We start from the raw sequence: 26631 nt of genomic DNA on the forward strand, positions 1-26631 counted from the left end.
GTGGAGAAGTCAATTGAGATGCATAATCTACCAGGGCAGTCCAGTTTGTGGATCTTGGGTAAGAGATAGAAAATTGGTAGAAGGTTTCAAGGGGATGTAAGGAACAAAAAAAAAATCACTTAGATGTTGCCGAGGTCTGGAAATCATAGCCTGAAAGGGTTATAGAGGCAGAAACCCTCAGCACACTTTTAAAAAAAACTAGATTGTGTATTGGAAGAATTGCGACCTGCATATCTGGTGCTATAAGGCGAGAGTAGTCTAGGTAGCTTTATTTTTCACTGGCATGCACGTGATAGGTTGAATGAGACAGAAGGAGACAATCAATTTTCTGTGATTCCATGATTAATTGTAACTATCAGGATGAAGTCTAGATGACTTTAGCAAGACGTAGCTGAACACTGTTATCGATACAATTATGACCATTCATGGTGTTTGTGAAAAATTTGTAAAAGTACATAGTTATTTGGATGTCTGCAATGTTGTACTTAAAATGATCTCCTTTTGGTGTGGGTGCATTTTGATAGCTGCAAGGAGCCAATGCGGCAAATTTGATTTTAGCAAATTATCCTTTTCATTTTCTCCTGCTGACCACTGCTCACCCATCCTGCCCACAACTCCTCCCATTGAAACATAATGTATTTGGGGGGGGGGGGTGGGTGGGTGGTGGGGAAGGGGGGAAGGGTGTTGTGTTCCCTCCAAATAATAATTGGCACAATTCAATTGATTTTTATCATATTATTAATGGAAATCCCAACCATTCTAAAAACCAGCAAAGATAATGCAGTGGTATAACATATACAATATTTTGCAGGCTGTGCAATTGCTTTTGTTGGAATTTTTCCATGTGTGATATCGGGCACAATTTGTTCTCAGATAAAATCTGATGACAGGCTGAAAGCCAGTCTGACAGGATTCTTAACATATTTTATAACAGTTACTTTATTCTAGTTAGCCAGTAGATTTGAATCATGGATAAATCAGTCGTAGAGTCATAGAGAAATACAGCACAGAAACGGGCCTTTTGGCCCATTGAGATCATGCTGACTGTAAAGCACCCATTTTCACACTAAACCTACCTTATTTTATTCTCCCCCACATCTTCATTCAGTGTTGGGATAATTCTGACTTTAATAATCAATTACATTTAACAATTCTTTCAATAATTTGGTGATAAAATTTGTATTGCTCATGCTGTAACATATTAGCATATCAAAGAAATCTACCAGATCAAAGATATCTCCAGAATAATGGCGTAAACAACCTGTTTACCATTTCTTGAATTTCTGTAGCTCTGTTTCTGAAAACATTATGGATGCATTCTATATAAGTACTTGAGGTAAATTTTGAGTGCTTTGAAATTATTGACTGCTAACTGCTCATAAATAGAGGGTTATTGGACATGTGGCTTATCCATCTGATGATTAGTTATTTGATTGACTTTCATTGGCATTTATTTATGGATTTTATCTAAGTTTTTTTGTGCAGGTGTTTGTCTCTCTTCCTCACTTTAGTATCATCTTGACTCTATTTATTCTCTGAATGTGGGCTTTACTGGAATGGATTCATTTATCACATTGCTTTGAGATGATGTTGAGCCTTCTAGAATCCCTGAAATCCTGCAGGTGTTACTGCTTCTAAAGTTGGCTAATGACTTTGAAGCCAAAGACCAAATAACTACAAAGAAACACCAATGTATATGAAACAATTCAGTAGATGATTACTTCTATCCATACTATTTTGAACAACTATATCTGGGACAATAAGTTGTTACCATTAAATAGGGATAATATTGTTCTCCCAGCATGGCTACTTTTGATTAGCAGTTGAATTTGCAGCAAAATAAAGGGTAAATTGCCATTTACTAAGATGCACCTTGAACATCATGTGTACTGCACTTGCCGTGCACTGATGGTGGAAGGATAGATATTGGAGCAGTGCTGTTGGTATCGATTTGTACATTTTTATTTTGGGTGATATTATTGAATAACTCTGTAGATTATCTGTTCAGGTGGTGAATATTTTGTAAATATCCAAAATCCACTACTGGTTGGTGGAGAAGCTTTGAGGAATTAGGTGATGAGCCACTTCTTATTAGACAGTACACAACTGGGTAGCCTTCACAATATGTACTGCAGTTATGTAATGAGGCTACTTTAACAAGAATTAGCAAACCCACCACCTCTTCCACCAAGAAGTACAAGGTCTGCAAGCACATGGGAACATCACTAAGCACAAGTTTCCTCCAGTTTGCTTGCCATCCTCACTAGGAGATTTAGTGCTGTAACTTGATTGTCACTGGGTCTGAATCCTGGAACTCTCTTCCCTATTGTACTAGGGGAGTAGCTTCAGAAAAACTGCAGAGTTCGACGAGGTGGCTCACTAGCATTTCCTCGAGGGCAATTATAGATGGCCAATAAATGCCCTTGCCAGTCATGGCCACATCTGATGTATGCAAATAAAAATCTTTCAAATAAGTTATTTGCAGGCTGGATGTGGTGAGTTGGGATCTGTCATCTCAGACTTAACATAATATGTTTGAAAGAACAGAATAATATATCCAAATTTACAATGGAGTATTGATAAATCACTGGGTTATGGGTGGACTAAGCCATGGGTAAATTGAACAAAAACAGAAAATACTGGAAATATTCAGTAGGTCAGGCTGCATCAGTGTTGGACCAGATAACCTTGTTTACAGATCCCCAGGGGCACCCCAGTTTTGCTCATTCACAGGCATCCCCCTCTCCACCCTCCCTGCAGCTTTACAAGCTTCTTTTGTCTCCTTCCCAGCTCTGACTTGAAACATGACTGTTTCTCTTCCCACTGATGCAGCTGGACCTGCTGAGTATTTGTAGCATCTTCCATTTTTGTTTTGGATTTCCAGCATCTGTGTTTTTTGATTTTCAATTATGGGTAGATTGAATTCCATCTGGGGGAAATGTGAGATTGTCCATTTGAATCTGAGCAAAACAAACTGGATAATTTCCTAATAATGAGGCACCAATAGTAATCATATAAAATCATTAACTACTGGACAGATGCTATAAGTAATCAAAAACACCTAATGGAATGTTGTTTATATTTCAAGGAGGTGTATTTCTAAATTGAGGAAATGTTTCATTTGTGCAGGGTCTTGGTCAGATCATATTCTGAGTACTGTATTGTATTCAGGCTTAGGCATCAAAAATAATAGAAAAATATACTGACCTTAACATGTACAGTGCAAATTCACCAGAATGTATTAGGGGTTAAATTAAGCATTAAGAATACATTGATTGAAGCAGATGAGAAAGTGGGCTTTACACTTCTGTAAAACAAAGGTCCTCCGCGTACCTGCCCTTGCTGTTCAACACTGCCTTGCAGCGATAAAGCTCCATGGCAAGAAGATGTGGACCACTCTCCATATCTCGGTAGTCATTCCTCAATAAAGGCAGACCTTGATGATGGAAATCACTGCAGTGTCAGTACAGCCAATGGCTATATGAGGAAAATTTTGTTTGAACATCAAGGCCTTAAATTCAACACAAAGCTATCCTCCCTATACACTTATGATTGACTTGAAGCAAGTACAAAGCACTGTAGATATACTGCCATTGCAGTTTCTGTACATTTCTCCAAATCTACTGGCAGAATAGGCCAGCCACTGTTCGCATCCTCTTCCAGGTTGATATCCCCAGCATTGAGGCTAGGATAGCTAGGTCATATCATATACGTGCTTGATACCAGATGCTGAAATAGGCACTATTCTGATTTCTGTCACAGTGGGATATTACCAGATTTGCAGAAAAAAAGGATTCAAGATGTTCTCAAAAGCCTCCTTTGAAAATGTGTAACATCTTTGTCAACTCTGGAATCTTTTACTTATGTATGCTCATAATGACGACGGAGCATTTAGGATGGCTTTGAAAATGTGTCCATTTGTTAGGAGCAGAAAAAAGCTTAATGCAAGTAGTGTAAGGAGTGCATCGCCTCACAAGCTTGCTCACCACTTTGACAGTCTGGTATCTCACCATGGCCTTGTCAGCCACCTCAGCATTGGGCAAGACATCCTTAACCTCAAGGGACTGTATAAGAGAGAGACATAAACTCGAGAGAGTGCAGTCAAATTTTAAGGAATTGAGGTGATCAGATCATAACAATTGCATCTCCACACTCCAATCAGTAAGATTTGATAGTTTGGATAGAGAAACTAATTCTTTTGGTAGTTATCCATAGAGATAATAGCATTAACATTGGAGGTGGGACATGTAGGCAAGCAGTCAGGAAGTACAGTACAGATCAGGAGCATCCTACCCTGAAAAAGCAATGGATTCAGGATCAATTGAAGTTTTCCAAACAGAGATCAATTAATTTTTGCTAGCTATGTCTTTCAAGCAATTTTGAGCATGGGTAAATATATGTGAGCTGCAAAAGACACATGCTTTACTGTAATTGTGAGACAGCAGCAAAGGGCTGAACAGTCTATCCCGATTCCTGCGTAGTTAAGCAAAACGGACTGTACATATTAACTCCGGTGTTTTCCTTTATAAGCACAGCTAGTTGCATTCATGGTACTAAAAATTTTAGAAAATTCTGGAATGCTACTGATATCTGTATGTTGGCACAAATTAAGCTGCCTTGTTATGATGGTGTTCAGGATAAAGTAGTAACATACATGAATGCAAAAGTTGCAGCCATTTAGGCATATAAAAATGAGGAAGCTAGAGCATCCAACACTGAAAGGAATTTTATAGGGTGTTTTTTCTTTACTGCTGCAAACTAATTTTTTGAAGTATGTCTCATTTTTTTTCATCAGGAGCAGCTGACTTGTGTAAATTAGAATCAGTTCATGAGTTTTGTTATGAGCTGTTTGGTATTTGTGGCTATTAATTAAGTAAAGTTTTGATTTTAAAATTTGCATCAACCTTTTCAAATTCTTCCATGGTGTTTTGCTTCCCTAATTGAGTCTCCAATTCTGATCACTGTGGATGTCCTGCTTTCTTTGCTTCGAAGCTGAACCCCCAAGTTCTGGGATTCCCTTTTCAAACCTCCCAATCTTTTTTGTCTTTTTATGGCATCTCAAAATCTTGCATTCAGGTTTCGCTCATCGGTCCAAATACTCGTCTGCCTTGCTGTCAAATTTTAATCATACCTGTGAAGTGCCTTAAGCTGTTTTATGAAGTTAATACTACGATATAAATGAATGTTATTGTTGTTGTTTAGAATAATTAGGGAACTTGATATCTTTTCAAAATGAACTACAGAAGGACAGTTAGAATTGTTCAATGGAAGTAAAAGTGCTATACAAAAAAAAGTAATGTCTGGTGCTTGTGAAAACTCGGTTTTGAATTGTTGTGACAAATTAAGTTTGTTCATTACTGGATATGCATTGTAGACTAGACTAATACAAGGTGAGAAGGTCTGTCAAATGGAGTACATGGGTGTGTGACCAGAGCCATAGTTGGCATAAGTGGACATTCTGATCTCATTATAGAGAATTGGGGTCTGTACCCTGACAATATTTATTAGTACGAAAGTAGATGTTGTCTCCTTTGTGGAACTATTTGTTGAGAAACTGTCTTGCCAATGTTATCCATTCTGTGCTAAGAATAAATGATGTTTAAATTTTACTTCCTAAGTTGTCTTTGACTTATTCAGTTTGGAATATGTTGCTATTAACATTGATTAGAATCTGTACAAGCAAATGAGTAAATGTATTAACCTTTATATGTCAAAGCCCTGAACCAACAATTATTTATTTGTAGCAACTCATTGTCCGAACAAGCGAACTGGCTCGGCGGTCGGGCCACACGTCATCGGAGCGGCGAGGCCCAAGATGGCGCTGGGCCTTCGTCATCCCCGAGTGACGGGGAGAACCCGCGCACGGGAAAAGTTTGATGACGTAGCGCATACATCATTTCTGTTTTTGGTGGGCGGGAACCGTTCCTCTTAAAAGGCCCACGCAAGGCTGGAAAATAAATCAGTTTTTGTTCTGCAGCTCATCGACTAGTGTCTTACTTTCACATCACGGTAGCAGCCGCTACATATTGTCCTTGAATCTATAGTTAATATTTAAATATTTTCAGGTGATTAATAGGTAATTGGCTAAATAAAAATCAAAAAACAAGTGTGATTTTTGTAGCAGTAATTCAGCATCAACAGACTGCAAAAATCAATGGAGAGCACTGTTTGGGATTGACATTCGAAAGCAAAAAAACTACAGTTGCTAGATATCTAAAATATAAATAGAAAGTGCTGGAAATCGTCAGCAGGCTAGGGAGCATCCATGGAGCAGAGTTAATATTACAAGTTGATGACCTTTCCGGTTCTGATACAAACTGGGAACTATGGTAATCTGAAATTGAATTCATTGTTGAATCCGTTAACTCCATTTCTTTCTCTGCAGGTGCTTCCTGACCTGTTGAGTATTTCCAGTAATCTCTGTTTTGTTTTGGAAGTGATACTAATTGCTGAGTTTAATTTAAGATTGGACTCTGGTATATGGTGGATTGGCAGCATTACACAGCTAATATGTATGCTTGCCGTTTTTCACAAATTATATTTCATCATTTGGTTGTCTAGCCTGGATGAACTAAATGGTTCTCTTCCACAGAGGTCTTTTAAATGTTAGGCAGTGGCCTTGGTTTGTTGTTCTCTAAAGTGAAAAAATCCTCTGTGATATACTGGCTAATACTTATTTCTCAATTGAAACCTAAAGTCAAATGACCTAGCCATTATTACATTGTTTCATCCTTTTGTGTAGATTGGCTGTCACTTTTCTTAATTACTGCAGTCTCTACACTTCAAAGGTACTTCACTGGCATTTTCAGTTTGTGCATGTCTATATCAATGCACGTTCTTATCTGTGTCACCTGACTGTCTACATCTGTAGCTGTATCTCGACCATCTGCCTTAAAGCTTCTCCTGTACTGTAAAGAAACAACAGGACAAGCTGGTGCAACTACAACTGCAGTACTCAATGGATTTTTGGTCTTATTTAAGGAAGAATCTTCTTGCATTTGGAGACACTTTGGAGAAGATTCACTAGGTTTATTCATGGGATGAAGGAGTTGAAAGTGAAATTCATTTGAAATTGAAATTCTACACATTGAATTTCAAAAGAAGTGAGAGATCTTCTTAATGGAATATATAGGAGCACTTAATGGAGCACTAAGGAGTCCTGACAGGATGGATGTTGAGAGGATATTTCCCCTTGAAAGAGTACAAAAACTAAGGAGCATAGTTTCAGAATGGGTCATCCATATAAGCTGTAGATGAGTTGTTTTTTTTCCTTGAGAGCTATGGCAACTGAGCCATTAATTATATTGAAGACTAAAGAACAAGATGGATATTTAGACAATAAGAGTTGAGGGTTATGGGCTTCAGGCAAGAAAGTGTAGTTGAGTATGATAAGGTCAAACATTTCTTAAATGAATGACAGAATAGGCACAAGGTGCTAAATGTTCTTGGGTAAAAGTTGACACTTATAGATTTTTTTAGGGAGCATGGTACGAAATGTTCTAATGCAGCTTCAAATGGAATGTTGTGACCTATATTTTTAAATATAATAAATATTGTATCATTAAGGTGCAATATTTGAGAAACTTTATCAGTAGCTTTGTTGCTGTACCCAAATAGCGGGATCCTATCCTCCATACCCTGTGGTGAGCTCCAGATTTCATCATTTCTTGATAATTGGATATGGGGCAGGTGAGCAGGAGAAATAAGTGATTCATAGCTCCGTCACCATACCTGGTAATACCTTGACTCACTGGCAATGTTGGGAGGGAATAGTCCTGAAGAGACCTTTTAATATTGATTTTGTGTCCTGCCAAGGTAATCAACATACTATTCACCTTCTAAGCTGATGAATCAGTAGTATTCCATGTTGAATGTTGTTCTGCAAAAGCACTAATGGACACAACAGCACAGGAAGAACCCTGAATGGGAGAGTTCAGTCACAATCCAGTGTGATTCAGCAGCATTACCACTGAGGAGTATAGAAAAGCATGCCAGGAACTCTACTGGGGATTATTTAAAAGTGATGTGACAATTGGTGTGTGTTGGCATTTTTGGATTGGGAAACTGCATTAAAAGTTCTGACTAATGTTTCAAGAATTATCCCATAGTTAACAAATATTTATTCATTTTTAAGGCATAGAAACCAAAGAAGAAAAATGGTTCAGTTATGGTTAAGAGGTAAAAAAAAAAGTATTAGCTTGGAGGAAAAGGCTTAAGATGTTGCCAAAATGACCAGTAAGCCTGAAGACTGCGAATATTTCAAAACTGAACAAAGGAGGACCAAGAAATTTATAAGGAAAAGGAAAGTAGAATATGAGTGACTTAATGAGAAGCCTGAAAAAAAGACGGTGGAGACTTCTATTGATATTTAAAAAGGAAAAGATTAGCACAAATTAATGTGAGTCCCTAACAGACAGACAGTCAAAATTATACTGAAGATTAAGGAAATGGCAGAGAAATATTTTAACTGTCTTCGTCGAGGAAGATATGGAAAAGCTCCTGGAAATAGTGGGAACAACAGATCTGGAGTGAAGCAGCAGCTGAGAGAAACTGACATTAGTAGATTAGTGTTGGAATAGTTAATAGAACACAAAGCCCATAATTCCCGAGGACCTGATAATCTGTATCCTGAAGTTTTGAAAGAGGTGTGTATGAAGATAGTCGATGCACTGGTTATCACTTTCCAAAATTCCATGGATTTCTAGGACTGTACTCACAAGTATAATCCCAGTAAGGAAGGAAGGAGATAGAAAACAGGAAACTACAGACCAGTAAGCCTATCATCAGTAGTAAGGAAAATGCCAGAATCTTATTAAAGAAGTGGTAGCAGGGCACTTGGGCAGAGTTGGCATGGATTTATAATAGAAAAGTTGCATTTGACAAATCTGTTAGCTTTTTGAAATTTTAACTTGTGGTGGTTCGTGTATTTGGAATTTCAGAAGGCATTAAGTGCCAACCAAAACAGCAGGTGTGCAGAGAGATGGTGCTCACACTGGGAGTTCCAGGCTTTTGATGCAGCGATGATGGACAGGTGATACATTTCCAAGTCAGGATAGTGCATGACTTGGAGGGGAACCTCCAGGTGGTGGTTCAACCATGTGGTTTCTGCCCTTGTCCTTGCAGGTTTTGGAGGTGCTCTCAGAGTAGTCTGGGCAAGTAACTGCAGGGTGATAGAGTCATAATGTAATATAGCTCAGAAACAGGCCCTTCGGCCCAACATCCATGCTGACCAAGATGCCCATTTAAGCTAGTCCCATTTGCCCACGTTTGGCCCATGTCTCTCTAAACCATTCCTATCCATGTACCTTTCCAAATGTCTTTTAAATGTTATTGTACCTGCCTCAACCACTTTCTGGTAGCTCATTCCATATACATACCACTTTCTACATGAAGTAGTTGCTTCATGGGCCCCTTTTAAATCTTTCCCCTCTCACCTTAAACCTGTGCCCTCTAGTGCACGGAACCATTACTGATACATTGATATTCGCAAATTATTTTGTGTAAGGAACTTAATTGTAACATTTTTTTCCTTTTGAAGTTCAGTACTTTAAATACAGTATATAACTTGGAAATTAAGTGTCCTTTTTCTCCCTTATTTATTCTTTCCCTTTTTTACAAAATGACTGATGTAATGCTGTGATCAGGTTTCACAAGTGATAGGTGCATTCTGATACTGATATAAGCAGCTTTTGTTTGAATGGCAGCAGTTGATTTGAGTGTGGAGCATCACAACTAAATGTCTGTTATAAACTGACATACACACATGCACCTTCCAGCAAGAGTCACTGGATGGCAAGCAAGAGTTGCAGATCTGAATTGGATGTGGCTGTAGAGAAAAGTGAAGCTAGCTGAAGAAGTTAGGACTAGTGAAAGTTTTATCATTGCATTGTATTTTTGTGATTTGAAAATGGTAATTTCCTCCTGCTGCTGCATTTTTAAATTGCAATGTTTAAAAATGCTTTCTCTCCCCCATGTGCTCCACTTTATTTAGCCAGAATGAGGACTTGTATGTCAAAACTATTCAGGATTCATGATCCTGTAGGATTCATGATCTTGTCTTTTGCATATATTTTGTGGAGGAAATATTTGGGGATTGAAAAGGAACAAGCCAAAAAAAAACTAATGTGAGCAAGCCACAAAAATTTTAAATTTGAGTAAAATATTTGGGAAATAAGTATTGAGCTGTTAAGTGTAAAGCTGTTTTGAAACTTTGCATGCCACATTGCCCCTGAATGTTGTAGTCATGCTGTGTTGAAACTCATTGTATTTCCTTCTGATAAATAATACCCAATTTATTCATTCCACTTATGGGAATTTGTGTCTTTTTTTAAAATCTTTCTTTGAATTTGGGTGTTGCTGACAAGGCAATGTATATTGCCCATTCCTTAATCCATCTTAATAAGATGGTAGTCCGTTGCCACCTTGGATCAAAGCAGTTCTTCAGGTGAAAGTACTTCCATACGGCAGGGAGTTCCAGGTTGCAGATCCAGTGACAATGAAGGACTGATCTGAACCTCTTAACTTTCTGTAACTTTTACATTTGACCCAGCCCTTTCCAACCATTTTGAATGTTTCAAAAATACTATTTGTATTGTGAGGACTGGCTTTCTGATAATTAAAGTAGTTCTGTGTGATTGTTAACATAAAAAGCATTATCAATGAGGGAAGTACATGGGGTTGTGAATTGAGTCAACGTCCTGAGATTGGGCTTCTCCAGACAATTCTCCTGATGTTGTTGGTTTTAATTAAAGATTAAATATAGTAAAGAATGTTCTAGCTTATCCCTAATAGTTTTTGTATTTTGTTTTATTTTCCTAACAGGACTCCTTTTTTTCCTGGTTAGGAAAATGGGCTGAAGATCTGTTTCTTGGCAGAGTCACTTCCATTCCCTGCTTTTCCTCAACAACAAATTATATTTACATAGTGCCCATGACACAGACGTTTGTCTTTGAGAGCTTCATATTAAGAGCAGAGATTGATATTGGGAGATGGTGTTTTTATTGGTGATTTAAAGCTGAGTAGCTGTTGGAGTGAAACAGAGGAACAAGCATTTCAAAGAATATGATTATACTGCCTAAAGGAGTGACTTGTGTTAATGGAACTGAGCAAATGGGTTCTAAATAGTAGTGCACTAAGGAATATGGACTGATGTACAGTATTTGGTTAAAGAAGATGGCATACATAATCATGAAAACTCTGAGGGAGATGAAAAAAAAGTCTGAACTTGATATGCTAGGGTGCAGAGAGCAACTGTAATTTGAAGGGAGGGGTCTGGAAGTGAAGATCGACTAAATTGTAGAGAAGGAAAGGACTGCAAAGAACAGATTTGAGAAATTAGAGTTGTTTAGGGATTAGGTTATTAGTGGTAGAGAGATGAAGACAGAAGTGCATGGTATTCTAGAAAAACAAAATGTTTTTGTGGTGCAGGGGGCACTGTTGGAAGCTGTGAAGAAACTGCTTCACCTCCCTGCAAGCCTGGTTGAAATGTGGGACCTCCATTGAAAGTCAAAGGAACATTCTTCTGCATTGCAGAAAAATGAGTGTTTTCATCCCAAGAAATTTTTTTGGTTTAGTAATTTTTTGATATTTGAGAATAAAGCATAATTTGCACTAAAATAATAATTAATTGTAAAATTTTCTACAATGTGAAAAAACATGATTAAGCCAGCTTGTCAGTAAATGTTTGGTTCATTCTGTTACTTAGTTTTGCAGCACAGCATTTGACTGTATTACCAAATCTTTCTTATAGAGGGAGCTAGATTGATTTATTTAGCTCAGAGTGTTATACAGTACATATGAGGAGTGTTGGGTATCATTATTTTGTCTCTTAATTATTCATTGCTTGGGATATTAGTTTCAAGCTAGACCGCTGTTTTCACATAACAGTTCAATTTAGCTTGCTTTTATACAGCACCATGTGGCCTTCCATATGTCATGCAAAGCTTTGTTTTTATTTTTTAAAATGACATTTATTGCTTTCTTATTTAATGTTTATTTATTATCTTGAAATTATTAACTTATTAATCCATTTGCAAAGTACTGTAGTTGGTGGAACTCTGAAATGAAAACAGAAAATTCTGGAAAAACCATTGACCTGAAATGTTAACTGTTTTTCTCTCCACAGAAGTTGCCTGCCCTGACCACTTATAGCATGTTCAGCATGTTTTAACAAATAAAGTAGATGCGTAGCTGGTTTTTGATATTAGTTAAGCAAAGAATATTGGTCTGTCCATTTTGGGAGACTCTCATTACTTTTTGAATAGCATTGTTATCATTTTAGGTTCACCTGATCCATAGGAAGAGGCAGACCAAGCCAAAGGCTGCACTCTCATACTTTTCCAAAGAGTTGGGATTTACTTTTTTTTAAATGATCTGTATTCTGAGAGTAGAGATCGCAGTTCAGTTTGTTTTGTGTAGTTTATGCATGTAGCTGTGCTGTTAATCTTGTATGACAGCTTCAGTGTTTTTTAACTAATTCAAAATAAGTTTCAACTGTTACCAAATACTTCAATATAATTTTACACTGATATGCCTGTAATCAAAAGCTAGCTATAATAAATAACCTTATTTTCCTTTTCTCGCAGGCACCCCCATCCATGGTCAGTCATGAGCAACGTCAACATGCAGAACACATATTCCTGTCATTTAGAAAATCAAAATCACCATTTGCAGTATGTAAACACATATTAGGTAAATTTCTCCTGTTTTTATCTGTTTAGTATCAACTGTACTGAAAAAAATAGTTATTGCTTTCTTATAAATGTTTGTGAATCTGTATAGATCACAAGAGAAATCTTCTCTTTGAGCTGTGAAAAGATGCTGAGCTGGGTGGAAATAATAAACTCTACTGCTTCAATGATTTTTTAATTAATTTTTTTCCCTTCTGAATCATGCACTTAAAATGCTGTGGGATTTCTATTATCTCCTTTTGCCATTCTTAGTCTTCAGATAGTCACAAGATATGTCTTTATTGTGAAGGCTTCTTACAATGACAAAGAAGCTTAGTGGGATATCTCCAGCATTTTCTGTTATTTTTGTGAATTAGGTTTTTTTTAAAACACATCCCATGGGTAATTAAATCAACAGTTGTGCTTGTCAAATGTTATAATTTAAGATCAAAGGCATACTAAAAGATAACAAGCCATGGAGCTGAATGGTATCTTGTGAAATATATGTGAACCATCGAAGTTCTTCACAATTCACTTTGAGCTAAACTTTTTTTTGAGCCCTGCACAAATGACAGATAACTATGTGGGGGGAAAAAATAGGGAAATTCACATGGATACAGTGGCAGCTGCAGCTCTGCTACTGCAGTTAGAGCACACTGTTGGGATGAAGTAGAGAGACTTGCACCTGACCCAGAAATTCCTGGCCGTCTCTGACTATAAAATATGAATTGACCAAATGGAACAACTGTTGGTTTTGTGGGGTAGTTTTGAAGTCTTGTAGTCAAACGGAACCATGATTTTGATGAATGGCAGAGCAGGCTTAAAAGGCTGTTTGGCCTGCTCTTGCTCTGACTGTTCTTTTAATGAAGCTCAATGTATATGAAAATCTGAAAAAAAAACTGATGTTGGAAATAAATGATATGAACCGAAAATGCTGAGACACTCACCAGGTCAGGCTGCATCTCTGGGAAGAGAAATGGCTAACATTTCAGGTTGAAGGTTCTTTGACTTGAAACATTAACTCCTCTTCCTACAGCTGCCGCCTCACCTGCTGAATATTTCCAGCATTTGCTTTTTTTTCTAAAGCTCAGTGTATACCTCTGATGTTGTTAGATTCAAATCAGGGCAAGAAAACTTCAACTTGCTTTACCAGCATAACATAACAAGCTTTTGTATACTCTTTGCAGTTTAGAATACAAGTCATTTTCTTTCCTATGCCCCAACCTCCACTTCTTGCTTTCCATTAGTACTTCCTGATGAAGGTTATTAATAACTTGGCTGAGTATACACTAATTCCATTCAGTAAATTGATATCCTGTGTGTACATTTAATGGTGTCTTTGACTTGCCTTTGTAGTTTGGAAGAATGATCTCTACATTTCTGTAGCTGGGAGGGAACCTCCTGTTTGAAGATATAGTAGTGTAGCAATTAAGTCACCAAACTGGTAGCAAGATCCAGAGTTGTGAGCAGCTGGAAAATTTGAATATAAGTAATTAAATAAATTTATATATTTTTTGAATAGCTCATCACGTTAATAGTTACCCTGAAATGGACATGTTATTGTTTTTAAACAAAAATATCTGATTTATTAATGAACTTCAGTGAAGCAAATCTGCCATCCTTGCCTAATTTCATAGAATCATAGAACAGTACAGCACAATACAGGCCCTTCGGCCCACAATGTTGTGCCGACCTTTAAACCTCACCTAAGACTATCTAACCCCCTTCCTCCCACATATCCCTCTATTTTAAATTCATCCATATGCTTATGTAGTAATCTCTTGAATTTGACCAATGTACCTGCCTCCACCATCGCCCCAGGCAGCGCATTCCATGCCCCAACCACTCTCTGGGTAAAAAAAAAAACCTCCCTCTGATATCTCCCTTGAACTTCCCACCCATTACTTTAAAGCCATGCCCTCTTGTATTGAGTATTGGTGCCCTGGGAAAGAGGCACTGGCTGTCTACTCTATCTATTCTTCTTGATATTTTGTATACCTCTATCATGTCTCCTCTCATCCTCCTCCTCCTCTCCAATGAGTAAAGCCCTAGCTCCCTTAGTCTCTCCTCATAATGCATACTTTCTAAACCAGGCAGCATCCTGGTAAATCTCCTCTGCACCCTTTCCAACGCTTCCACATCCTTCCTATAATGAGGCGACCAGAACTGGACACAGTACTCCAAGTGTGGTCTAACCAGAGTTTTGTAGAGCTGCATCATTACCTCGCAGCTCTTAAACTCGATCCCACGATTTATGAATGCTAACATCCCATAAGCTTTCTTAACTACCCTATCCACCTGTGAGGCAACTTTCAGGGATCTGTGGATATGAACCCCCAGATCCCTCTGCTCCTCCACACTACCCAGAATCCTGCCATTAACTTTGTACTCTGCCTTGGACTTTGTCCTTCTAAAGTGTACCACCTCACACTTCTCCAGATTGAACTCTATCTGCCACTTCTCAGCCCAGCTCTGCATCCTATCACTGTCCCTCTGCAATCTTCGACAGTCCTCCACACTATCCACAACACCACAAACCTTTGTGTCATCTGCAAACTTGCCAACCCACCCTTCTACCCCCTCATCCAGGTCATTAATAAAAATCACGAAAAGTAGAGGTCCCAGAACCGATCCTTGTGGAACACCGCAAGTCACAGCCCTCCAATCTGAATGCACTCCCTCCACCACATCCCTCTGCTTTCTACAGGCAAGCCAATTCTGAATCCACACAGCCAAGCTTCCCTGGATCCCATGCCCTCTGACCTTCTGAAGAAGCCTACCATGTGGAACCTTGACAAATGCCTTACTAAAATCCATGTAAACCACATCTACTACGCTACCCTCATCAATCTTTCTGGTCACCTCCTCAAAGAACCCTATCAGGCTTGTGAGACATGATCTGCCCTTCACAAAGCTATGCTGGCTGTCCCTGATCAGACCATGATTCTCTATGTGCCCATAGATCTTATCTCTAAGAATCCTTTCCAACAGCTTGCCCACCACAGACATAAGGCTCATTGGTCTATAATTCCCTGGACTATCCCTACATTGTTTTTTGAATAAGGGGACAACATTTGCCACCCTCCAATCCTCTGGTAGCATTCCCGTGGACAACAAGGACTCAAGGATCCTCTAAGCCCATTGAATCTTTACTGGGCCTTCAGTTCAGGGGAAAATGGGGTTGAACAATAAATGCTGGCATTGCAGGTGATGTCCATGTGCTAAGAATGAACAAAAAAATGACAGGTATGTACCCAATACATTTCATAACTAAAAGGCCCTGCTGGTAAAAAATGAAATTTAATCGATAGCAAGAAGTGATATACAATCAGAAGATGTAGAATCTTATGGGTGGAGTTGTGGAACTGCAAAGGTAATAAGACTCCGATGGGAGTTGTGTACAGGCCTCCAGTAGTAGCCAGGATGTGGGGTACAAAATACACCAGGATATAGAAAAGGCATGTAAGAAAGGCAATGTTACAGTGATCATGGAGGACTTCAATATGCAGGTAGACTGGGGACATCAAGTTGGTAGTGGACCCTAAAAATTCATGGAATGTCTACGTGATGGCTTTTTTGAGCAGCTTCTGGTAGCACCCACTAGGGAACAGGCAATTCTGGATTTGGTGCTGTATAATGAGGCAGACTTGATTAGGAAGCTCGAGATGAAGGAACCCTTAGGAGGCAGTGATCATAATATGATAGAATTCACCCTGCAATTTGAGAGAGAGAAGCTGAAATCGGATGTAACAATATTGTAGTTGAGTAAAGGTAACTACAGAGGCATGAGGGAGGAACTGGCAAGAGTTGATTGGAAGCGTACCCTAGCAAGGAAATCAGCAAAGGTAGGCGTTTCTGGGAGTAATTTGGGAGATACAGCAGAATTTCATCCCAGGGAAGAAGAAGCATGCTATGGGGAGGAGGAGGCAACCATGGCTGACAAAAGAAGTCAAGGACAGCATAAAAGCTAAAGAGAGGGAATAAAATATGCTGAAGATTAGTGGTGAGCCAAAGGATTGGGAAGCCTTTTAAAAACCAACAGAGGATAACTAAAAAAAGCTATGGGGGATGTTTGGTGAAGCTGGAGAAGATGAAATGGAGCATAAACTAGCCAATGATATAAAAGAAGATTGCAACTTGTTTTTTTAGATATATGAAGGATAAGAGAGGCAAAAGTGGACGTTGGACCACTGGAAAATGATGCTAGAAAAGTAGTAATGGGGACCAGAGAAATACTGGAGGAACTGAATAGGTAATTTGCATCAGTCTTCACAGTGGAAGACACCAGTAACATGCCGGAAATTCAAGAGAGTCAGAGGGCAGAGTAGTGTAGTGGCCATTACAAAGGAGAAGGTGCTGGAGAAGCTGAAAGGCCTGAAGGCCTAGACTAGGGGAACTATTCCCCAGAGTTCTGAAAGGGATAGCTGAAGTGATTATGATCTTTCAAAAATCACTAGAGTCAGTGAGGATATCAGAGGACTGGAAAATCACGAGTGTGATATCCCTGTTTAAGAAGGGAGGGGTTATGCACTTTGGTAGGAAGAATAAAGGTGTGGATTATTTTTTAAATGGAGAGAGAATTCAGAAATTGTGGGTGCAAAGGGACTTGGGAGTCCTAACTCAGAAGTCCCTTAAGTTTAACTTGCAGGTTGAATCAGTAGTAAGGAAGGCAAATGCAATGTTAGCATTCATTTTGAGAGGACTAGAATATAAAAGCAAGGATGTACTGCTGAAGCTTTATGAGACTGCATTTGGAATATTGTGAGCCCTGTATCTAAGGAAAGATGCACTGGCCCTGGAGAGGGTCCAGAGGAGGTTCACAAGAATGATCCCGGGAAATGAAAGGTTTAGTATATGAGGAGTGTTTGATGGCTCTGGGCCTGTACTCAGTGGAGTTCAGAGGGATAAGGGGGGTATCTCATTGAAACCTACCAAATGTTGAAAGGCCTGGATAGAAAGGACGTAGAGAGGATGTTTCCAGTAGTGGGAGAGTCTAGGATCTGAAGGCACAGCCTCAGAATAAAGAGTCGTCCCTTTAGAACTGAGATGAGGATGAATTTCTTCAACCAGAGGGTGGTGAATCTGTAGAACTTGTTGCCACAGCCAGCTGTGGAGGCCAAATCATCGGATATTTTTAAGGCAGAGATTGATAGGTTCTTGGTTGGTAAAAGGGTTATGGGTTGCGGGGAGAAGGTGGGAGAATGGGGTTGAGAAAAGAAAAAAAATCAGCCATGATTGAATGGCAGAGCAGACCTGTTGGGTTGAATGGCCTAATTCTGCTTCTATTTCTTATGGTCTTGTGGTCTAAAAGAATAATAAAGAAAGAAAAGTTAAATAAAGCCTGCAAGAAATATAACTGATTGTAAGCAGATTGTGTGCAATGTTGGCGGAAAGATGTGACGTTATCCATATTGGCAGGAAAATCAAAAAAATGAATCATATTATCTAAATGGTGATAAATTGCTGAGCTCTGACATGTGGAATGACTTGTTTGTGCGTGGTCCATAAAAGATACACAGTTATGGAAAGTGATTAGGAAAGTTAACAGAATATTACTGTTTATTGCTTGGGGAATTGAATACCAAAGTAGGCAGGTTATGCTTTTATATAGTGCAGTGGTGAGACCACATTTGTATACATTATTGGTCTCCTTATTTAAGGACATAAATGATTTGGAAACAGCTCAGAGAAGGTTTTTAGTCTAATATCTGGAATGGGTGGGTTGTTTTATGAGGAAATGTTTGACATACTGGGTTTGCATCTGCTTGAGTTCAGAGGTTTGAGGGAGAGATGGATCTTGAAGGTGCAAGAGATGATTTGATTGAAACATAAGATCTTGAGATATATTCAAGAGGTGGATATAGAAAGGATGTTTCCTCTTGCCGGTGAATCTAGATCTACTAAGGGTCCTTGTTTGAAAAATAAGGCATCACTTGTTTTTGGACAGAGACAACATGAAATTCTTCTGAGGGTCATGATTCTTGTAACACTTCTTCAAATGCAGTCTTTGAATATTTTTAAGGAAATATTCAAGTGAGTGAAAGATCTCCATGGGTAGATGAGTCATGATCTGATCAAATGGCAGAATAGGCTTGAGGGGCTGAGTGGCCTGTTTCTGCTCCTAATTTGAATGTTCATACGTTAATGTGTCTCCTAATCAGTGGTTTCTGCTTTTGGCATGGATGCAGATGACATTTTGCAGATGGGGAAACATTTTTCATTCCTTAAGCCTGTGTTTTACTCCTATGTGATTGGTTCCAGGGAAAGGCTGATTGAAAGTTCCTTTTGATTTTTTTTCACAGAAACAAGTAAAGTTGACTACGTTCTATTTCAAGCTGCCACAACCATAATGGAAGCAGTTGTACGAGAATGGGTACTCTTGGAAAAAAACAGCATTGAGTCACTACGGACATTCCTATTAACTTATGTCTTGCAAAGGCCTAAGTAAGTACTAAATAGCAAAGGCCTAAGTAAGTACTAAATAATTTGGGTCTTGTAATAATGAGATTTTATCACTAAAGTATTCAGGAGATTGGACTGAAACTTCCCCAAAATGGTTTTTCTGAAACTGAAAATAATTTAGCTTCAGAAATTCTGTTGAAGTGCTATTGTAAAAGTCCAATAATCTGGCACCCTTGGAACTTTGGTAGTGGCGAACTAGCAGCTTGTCTGGACTATTGAATGTTATTCCTGTTATTACCTAAACACACTTCTTTATTTCACTTTTATTTAAAAACATGTCACACAGTAGTATAATTTACCAGACTCTCTAGGAAAAATACAAGCATTCTAGACCCTGGTTACAGCTGCAATTTTACCAATGTTCCCGAGTCTTGATGGTTTGGACCTTAATTCCAATTCTAGCCACACACCTGTCCACAGCTCACACTCCTGCCCCAGCCTCACTTTGGACCCTCAGCTCACATTCTAGATTAATGACCGTGACAGATGCCAGGCCATCAGGATTTCTGAACGATTGGATGCCTGATTATGGGAGTTTTACTATTAACTGTAGTTTATAAATTTTATATGAATCTCTAGCTTCATATGCATGGTAGTCGCTATTTGTGTAAGCTTGAAAAGGGAAAAATGAAGTCAAATTATGTTAGTGATTAATTAGTTGTCATCCTATTCTAACTACAAGATTAACAGAAGATGGAAGAAACGGCAAGGAGTGATCAGGTGAAATCAATTGCAGTTTTCTAGGAAGAACTTTTTATTGCTGCAATATATCTGAAATCCTTCAGGCCTGCAATTCAGTACTGAAACAAAATGATGTCCTTAAAATTTGTCTTGTTCTCCTGTGGCTGCAGAACTCCATGACAGTATGTTCAACAAATCACAGTAAACAATGGCAGTAGTCAATTGTATTCCACTAGAAAACAATTAAAGTATCTCCTAATGAAGTGAATTTCATGTAGATAATCTCAAAATCCATTTCTATTTGCTCACAGAAACCTCAAGTAGATTCATCACACATTGTAGTCTAACCAAGACTGCAGTAACAGTAGGAATTATCAAGCATTAACCACTCCTTCTCTTGTACTTCATCTTTATGTAGTTTGATGAAACCGCAGTTGTGTGGTTCTAATTTAAATGTAGTCAGAAAATCACCAGCAATGGCTTCTCCAATGTGTATAATAGGTATATATCCAAAAAGATTGCATTTAAATTATTGTGCATGGCCCTCCTGCCCATTTCCCAACTTGCCAAATCCCCATCTCTCATCAGCCTCTGCTTACTGATCTGCATATACAATTGCTTAAGTATTGCAGTTCCAAAAAATCTTAAGATCTCTCTATAGTCACGCCACTTTTTGACTCTGTAATCTCCTTCAGTCCTTTAATGTTCCTAGTTATCTCTGTCCTCTTTGTCCTAACTTCTGCAGTATTAGCTGTTGCCTTTAGCTGCCAAGACACTTTGGAATCCTTTCCTTAAATCTTGCCCTTGCACCTTCCTTTTTTTAATAGTACTCCATAAATCAACTTATTGACTAAGCTTTTAGTAACCTTCCTTAAAATTTTCTTCTATGTTTGATCCTATGGAATATTTATGTTGTTTAAAGGTGTTATGTAGCCCAAATGCTGCTGTTCCAGTTTGTTAATTGAACTTGTGTCAGGAGAGTCTCTACTAGACCTTCCTGAACACATTGGGATTTTGTTTCCAAATTCAATTTTGCCAATTGCCAGTTGAGGCATGTTATCCGGAAGAGTCAATTGGACTGGAACCCTGCACTCATTTAAGAAATACCTGGGTGTATAATGGGAAGATGATAGAGGAAGAATTCTGGAAAGTTGTGAACAAATGGACTAAAGAACTATGCGTGCAAATTTCTTGTATCTCACGGTTCCTTAGTCCAATGAACTTTGATCAATATGTGAATAGTATATCATCATAATTTTCTTTCAAAAGCAGTTAATGTGTTTGTTTTTTCTTATAGCCTTCAGAAATACGTTCGAGAACAGATACTATTAGCAGTAGCAGTAATTGTCAAGCGAGGCTCATTAGACAAAACCATTGTCTGCAACAGCATCTTCCATGAAGTCAGTCACTTAATAAGCAGTGGCAACCCAGTAGTGGTAAGTGCTCAATGCTTCCTTTTGATTTTTACATTTTAGTAATCATAACTACCTTTGCTAGTGGTGCTTGACGTCAATGCATTTCTGTCAAATCTTGGATAATTTTATCTTTGCCTCTGATTTTTTTTCCTTTTCATCTCCCTTTTAATGGAGAGGTAGGATGTCAAATATTTTTCGCATTTGTCTTTAATCTTTTTAGTTAAAATGAATATGGAAACAATGTCCCAATGCTTTCAGAAAGAAAGACATATGATAGCTGGTGTGCTCTGCACTGCATTTTATTTTACTCTTTTTTTTTACTTAGGAACTACCATTTGCCATCTTGCAACCATTCTGATCCTTGTCCTTGTATTTGTTGTCTCTCCCGGTTGATATTGTCAGCTATTCATCTTGATCAATTTTATTTCTTAACCATCCATCTTGTATCTTTTATTCAACCCACTTTTCATTGGCATCAGTTTAGATGATTGCATTAGACTCAAAGTTGAACACCATCCAGTACAGCAGAGTTTGCTCCATTGGTACCTCTATTAATGGGCTCATACATTCACCTCTTCGTGGCTGGAGTGTGTAAACCTGAAAGATGGCTGTATTATTATTGGCATTATTGTCAGGTGTACCGAGATGCAATGGAAACATTTTTGTTTGCGTGCCATCATAAGATGGCAGATCATGCTGTACATAGAGGTGGTAAAAGAGAATGCAGAATATAGTGTAAGCAATACCGAGAATAATGTAGCATAGTGCAGTGTAATACAGAGTAAGTACAGTGCAGGTAAACAAATAAAGTGCAGGGGCCATGACCAAGTATATTGGGAGATCAAGAATTCACCAGAGAAGAGAGAATGACTGGGATGGGAGGTGTCCCTGATTATGTTGGCTACTTTCCCTACACAGCGGGAGTTGTAGGCAGAGTCAATGGAGGGGAGGCTGGTTCGCGTGATGTACTGGACCGTGTCACAACTCTGCAATTTCTTGCTGTCTTGGGCAGCGTAATTGCCATACCAAGCTGTTGTGCATACGGATAAAATGCTTTCTGTGGTACATCTGTGTAAATTGGTAAGAGTCATTGGGGACATGCTGAATTTCCTCAGCCTTCTGAGGAAGTAGTGGCATTGGTGTTCTTTCTCGGCTGTAGCATCAATGTGGCTGGACCAGGATAAATTGCTGGTGATATTTACACTGAGGAAATTGAAACTTTCAACCATCTCCACCTCTGCCTCATTGATACAGACAGGAGTGTGTGCTCCGCTTGTTAGCTGAAGTCAATGACCAGCTCCTTCGTTTTACTGACATTGAGGGAGAGATTGGTGTCTTGACACTATGCCACTAAGCTCTCTATCTCCATTCTGTGCTCCTTGTCGTTTGAGATCCACCCACTACAGTGGTGTCATGTGCAACTTGTGAATAGAGTTAAGGCAGAATCTGGCCACACAGTTATGAATGTATATGGAATATAGTAAGGGGCACCGGTGTTGAGGATAATTGTGGAGGAGGTGTTGTCGCCTATCTTTAATGATTATGGTCTGTTAGTGACATTGATAGCATTTCTCTGTTGCACTGCCTTTTGCACCCATAAAGGCAAAACAGCAATGATTTTCTCAAGTCTTATGCCATCGTGATATGTATTATTAATCCTAAATTGCTGATGGATTACAATGGGATTTACCACCTAACATAACATTTGGAGAAGTAGCACAACAAATTGTAGTGATTCAATGCAAATAAGATTGTTAGGTACATGCATCCCTGTGCCTCCCTGTGCTCCTTTAATATTATTCCAATTTCAATTCCTTGCTCTCACTCCGTCATAAAGTTTTTCTCTTTGGTTTCTACCCTCCTGTAAAATGCCTTTGAGGCATTTCTGAATAAGAGGGGTGCTACAAAAATCTAGCCTGTTTCTTCCCCTCCATTGGCATTGTTTCCTTGCCATGGTTGAAAACTTCAGAAACTGCCTACTTAGTAAAAATGTTCACTTTTCCCCTCTTTGTCCTTTTTACTTTTCTTTCCTCCTTGAATTTGTAATCACTACTTATTTTGTATCATTTTATCCTTTTTAGATCCCTTCAGTCTTTTTTTTTCTCCTGCCATACATTCTAAGATCACGTTACTTAAAATGACCAGCATTATCCTATAGAAACTCAACTTGGTTATATTAAAGGAAAATATTGTAGATGTTTCCATTTCCATGGTCTTCAACTAACATTTCTGTTCCATAATAAAACAAAAGCATGAAGATATTATCTTCATGCTTTTGTTTTATTATCCTTTCCAATGTGGCCAAGGCACTATCTACAATACCAGTGTCTCCTAGTGTTTACATGTCACCTTCATTGTGCCCAGAATTCCATCTTTTGCCTCTCCTATTTCTCATTTTGTATCATCCCACCTTGTAGGAATTTTGAATGTTAGTAATCGTCTGTCACTTTATTAACAATAGGTTTCCAAAGATCTGCTTCACTCCTCCTTGAACATTTTTTAGGGATCACAAATGAAAAGAAGTTTGAAATTGCTATCAAAATGTCTTCCTTTGGATATCTGCCTTTAATCAGGGAAGAATCGCCTTTCCTTATCACATTGCTTAAAATATCCAATAAGAACTGTTTTATTAGTCATAATCTTGCATTGTAACACTTTTTGGAATAGGGCAATATATCAGTACTTTATTTGATATAAAAGCCATTGCTCACTATTGTATCCAGTATAATGTCAATCTTTTAACCTTACTAATGCAGAGATCAAATCTGCTTCATGGAGATGGGGGTGGGTGGAGGGAGTGGTTTAATTCTGATACAAGATCAGAGTAAATATTTCTGTGTCCTTTCCACTTAGGAATTTGCTGTAAAACAGCTGCACCAAATGGAAATTTACAGCTGTAAATTGTAAAGTACACTTTTGAGGATATATGAATGATAACTGAAAAGCACCATATCCATTTGGCACTTTTCCCATGTGAACTCTATGCTGGAATGAATGTCCTATCAAAAGAAATCTGCTACACTCTATAATTCATATCAACCAATACTTGTTAATTACATTTGGAAATTAACTTTGTGATTGGCCATTCATTATAAAAGAATACATTTTAATACCAGGAGCAAAATTTTCTATGAATGCATGTGGCAAAAATAAATGTGTCTAATCAGAGGGATTTTAATTATGCTGTTGTGCTTTCAGGACGTTGCCACTGGTACTTGCTGTCTTTTCACATCATCTCACCTTAGATTCTCTATGACCATAATGGAGGATATCAGCCATTGCAAAATTAGTACTTTTCGTTTATGTTTATCTTTCAATGATTATATTTTGGCTTATTAGGAAATGTACCTTTTAAATTGAAAGTAAAAGAATTTTGGGCTAATTATTAATGTGTATGTATCAGCTGTAATTTTAACAAAACCAATTGTTTGTGGATTGTTTTGCTTATGTGAGCTTGCTGAATACTTGGTAAAGCAGAAATTTCATTGAACTAAATGTCTTTGTCATCACAAGTTCCTTTCCTGTAGTCAACAACTCCATCCAGCCTCCTGGCAAGTCTTGAGACTGCTCTAGACTTTGCAACCCTGGTGTCATATTAGTGATACAGTACTAGCACCATTGTTGAGGCAGCCTCTTTCCACCATTGTAATGTATATGACTTGGCTTATCTGCTGCTGAAAACCATTATCTGTTTTTTTTTGGTAATTGGTTTATTATTGTCACATGTACTGAGATACAGTGAAATACTTTGTTTTGCACACTATCCATACAGATCATTTCAAAACATAAGTACATCAAGGTAATACAAGGGAAAAGCAATAACAGAATGCAGAATATAGTATTGCAGTTACAGAGAAAGTGTAGTCAGGTAGACAATAAGGTGCAAGAGCCGTGACGAGGTAGATCGTAAGGTCAAGAGTTCATCTTTATTGTACAAGAGATCTGTTCAATGGTCTTGTAACAGTGGGATAGAAGCTTTTCTTGAGCATGGTGGTACATGGCTTTTGTATCGTCTGTCTGATTGGGGGGGGGGGAAGAAGAGAGAATGTGTGGGGGTGGGAGGAGTCCTCTAGACTTAAATAATCCTGCACAATCCTGACTAGCCTCCAACATTTTAACTTTCTTAATCATGAGGTTGTCTAAAACTCTTCTGCTGATATCTTAATTCCTTTCGTCCATCATCCCTTTGCTTGCCAACATATATTGGTTTCAAGTTAAGGATTTGCTAGATTAAAATTCTCTTCCCATTGGCCTTGCTCCCAACCATCTTTGTAATCTTTATTAGCCCTACAACCTGCAAAATAACTGTTCCGATAATTATGTCCTCTTAATCATTCCCCACCACTGTCCTAAATTTTAATTGCTCTTGCTGCCAAGCCCCTTAGTTCTGAAATCCCTTATCAAAGTCACTCTGCTTCTCTTTTCTCCTTAAGGAGTGCCTTAAAACCTACCTGTTTTGATGTGTTATGGTGATCTGACCTAATATCTCCTCTGTGGCTTGATGTAATATTTTGTTTGATAATACTGCTATACAATACCACAGCATGTTGTACCACTTCAAGATACAATCAAAAGACAAGTTCTGGTTGAGACTTTGTAATGGGCTCTTTTGTGCATTACTAGAGTTTGCTAATATTCCATACTGCAAAACTCTGCTGGTGTTCTTATTTTCTTGTGACTGAGGTCCTGAATTAATTCAGCTACCAAGGTCAAGGTATTACTGTTGAGTGGCATTTCTGAACTGAAATGTTGCAGCTGACCAACAGCATTACTTCAGCTGTTGTTTGCAATTGCATAAATAGAAACACACTGGTAACATACTTTCAGTGTACAGTGATTAACTAGGTAGGAAGACTCACAGCATTTTCCCTGTAGACATTGGCTTCACAGGCATAACTTTGAACATTAACACTTCTGTGGACCCCACCTTGGCACCATATGGTCTGGGCATCTTGTCAGTTACTTTGAAGTTGTAACAATGTTCTTGGGAGTAAATCTACAGGGGGAGAAGAAGCACTGAGATTGATTCAAAATTGGTATTCCAAGACTGCACCACTTCTCTCCCATGAGTTGTTGCATGACTAATGCATGATTTCTCGAACTGTTAACCATACCAAGTCTGTACAGTTTGTTTATACACATTTCCTACACAGCTCTAAAACTAACAAAACTATGACACTTTCCTCAGAGTCCTTGTACTCAGCTGTATTTATCTTCTTAATTATTGGAGAGGAACACTTTAAATTTTTGGTTTCTGCCTGTGGAATTTGAAAAAAATATTGAATTTTAGTTATTTAACTACAAATCACTTTATATTTTTAGGATTGATATTTATAGGTGCAAACACTGACACTAACACTTTTTCAAAAATATGAGCTGATCCTTTCATCTGTTGCTTTTTGCCA

At 38.3% G+C, this 26631-nt stretch overlaps 1 protein-coding gene across 1 annotated transcript in view; it reads left to right on the forward strand.

The window, feature by feature from the left end:
• xpo4 (exportin 4) overlaps window positions 1–26631 on the forward strand; it is a 98732-nt gene that overhangs the window by 13135 nt on the left and 58966 nt on the right. The window contains 3 exon segments of the mRNA XM_052026656.1: window positions 12585–12690; window positions 18971–19112; window positions 21109–21247. Coding sequence (XP_051882616.1) covers window positions 12585–12690; window positions 18971–19112; window positions 21109–21247 — 387 coding nt within the window.

This window comes from Pristis pectinata, chromosome 11 (genome assembly GCF_009764475.1).
Source record: "Pristis pectinata isolate sPriPec2 chromosome 11, sPriPec2.1.pri, whole genome shotgun sequence".
Lineage (NCBI taxonomy): Eukaryota > Metazoa > Chordata > Chondrichthyes > Rhinopristiformes > Pristidae > Pristis > Pristis pectinata.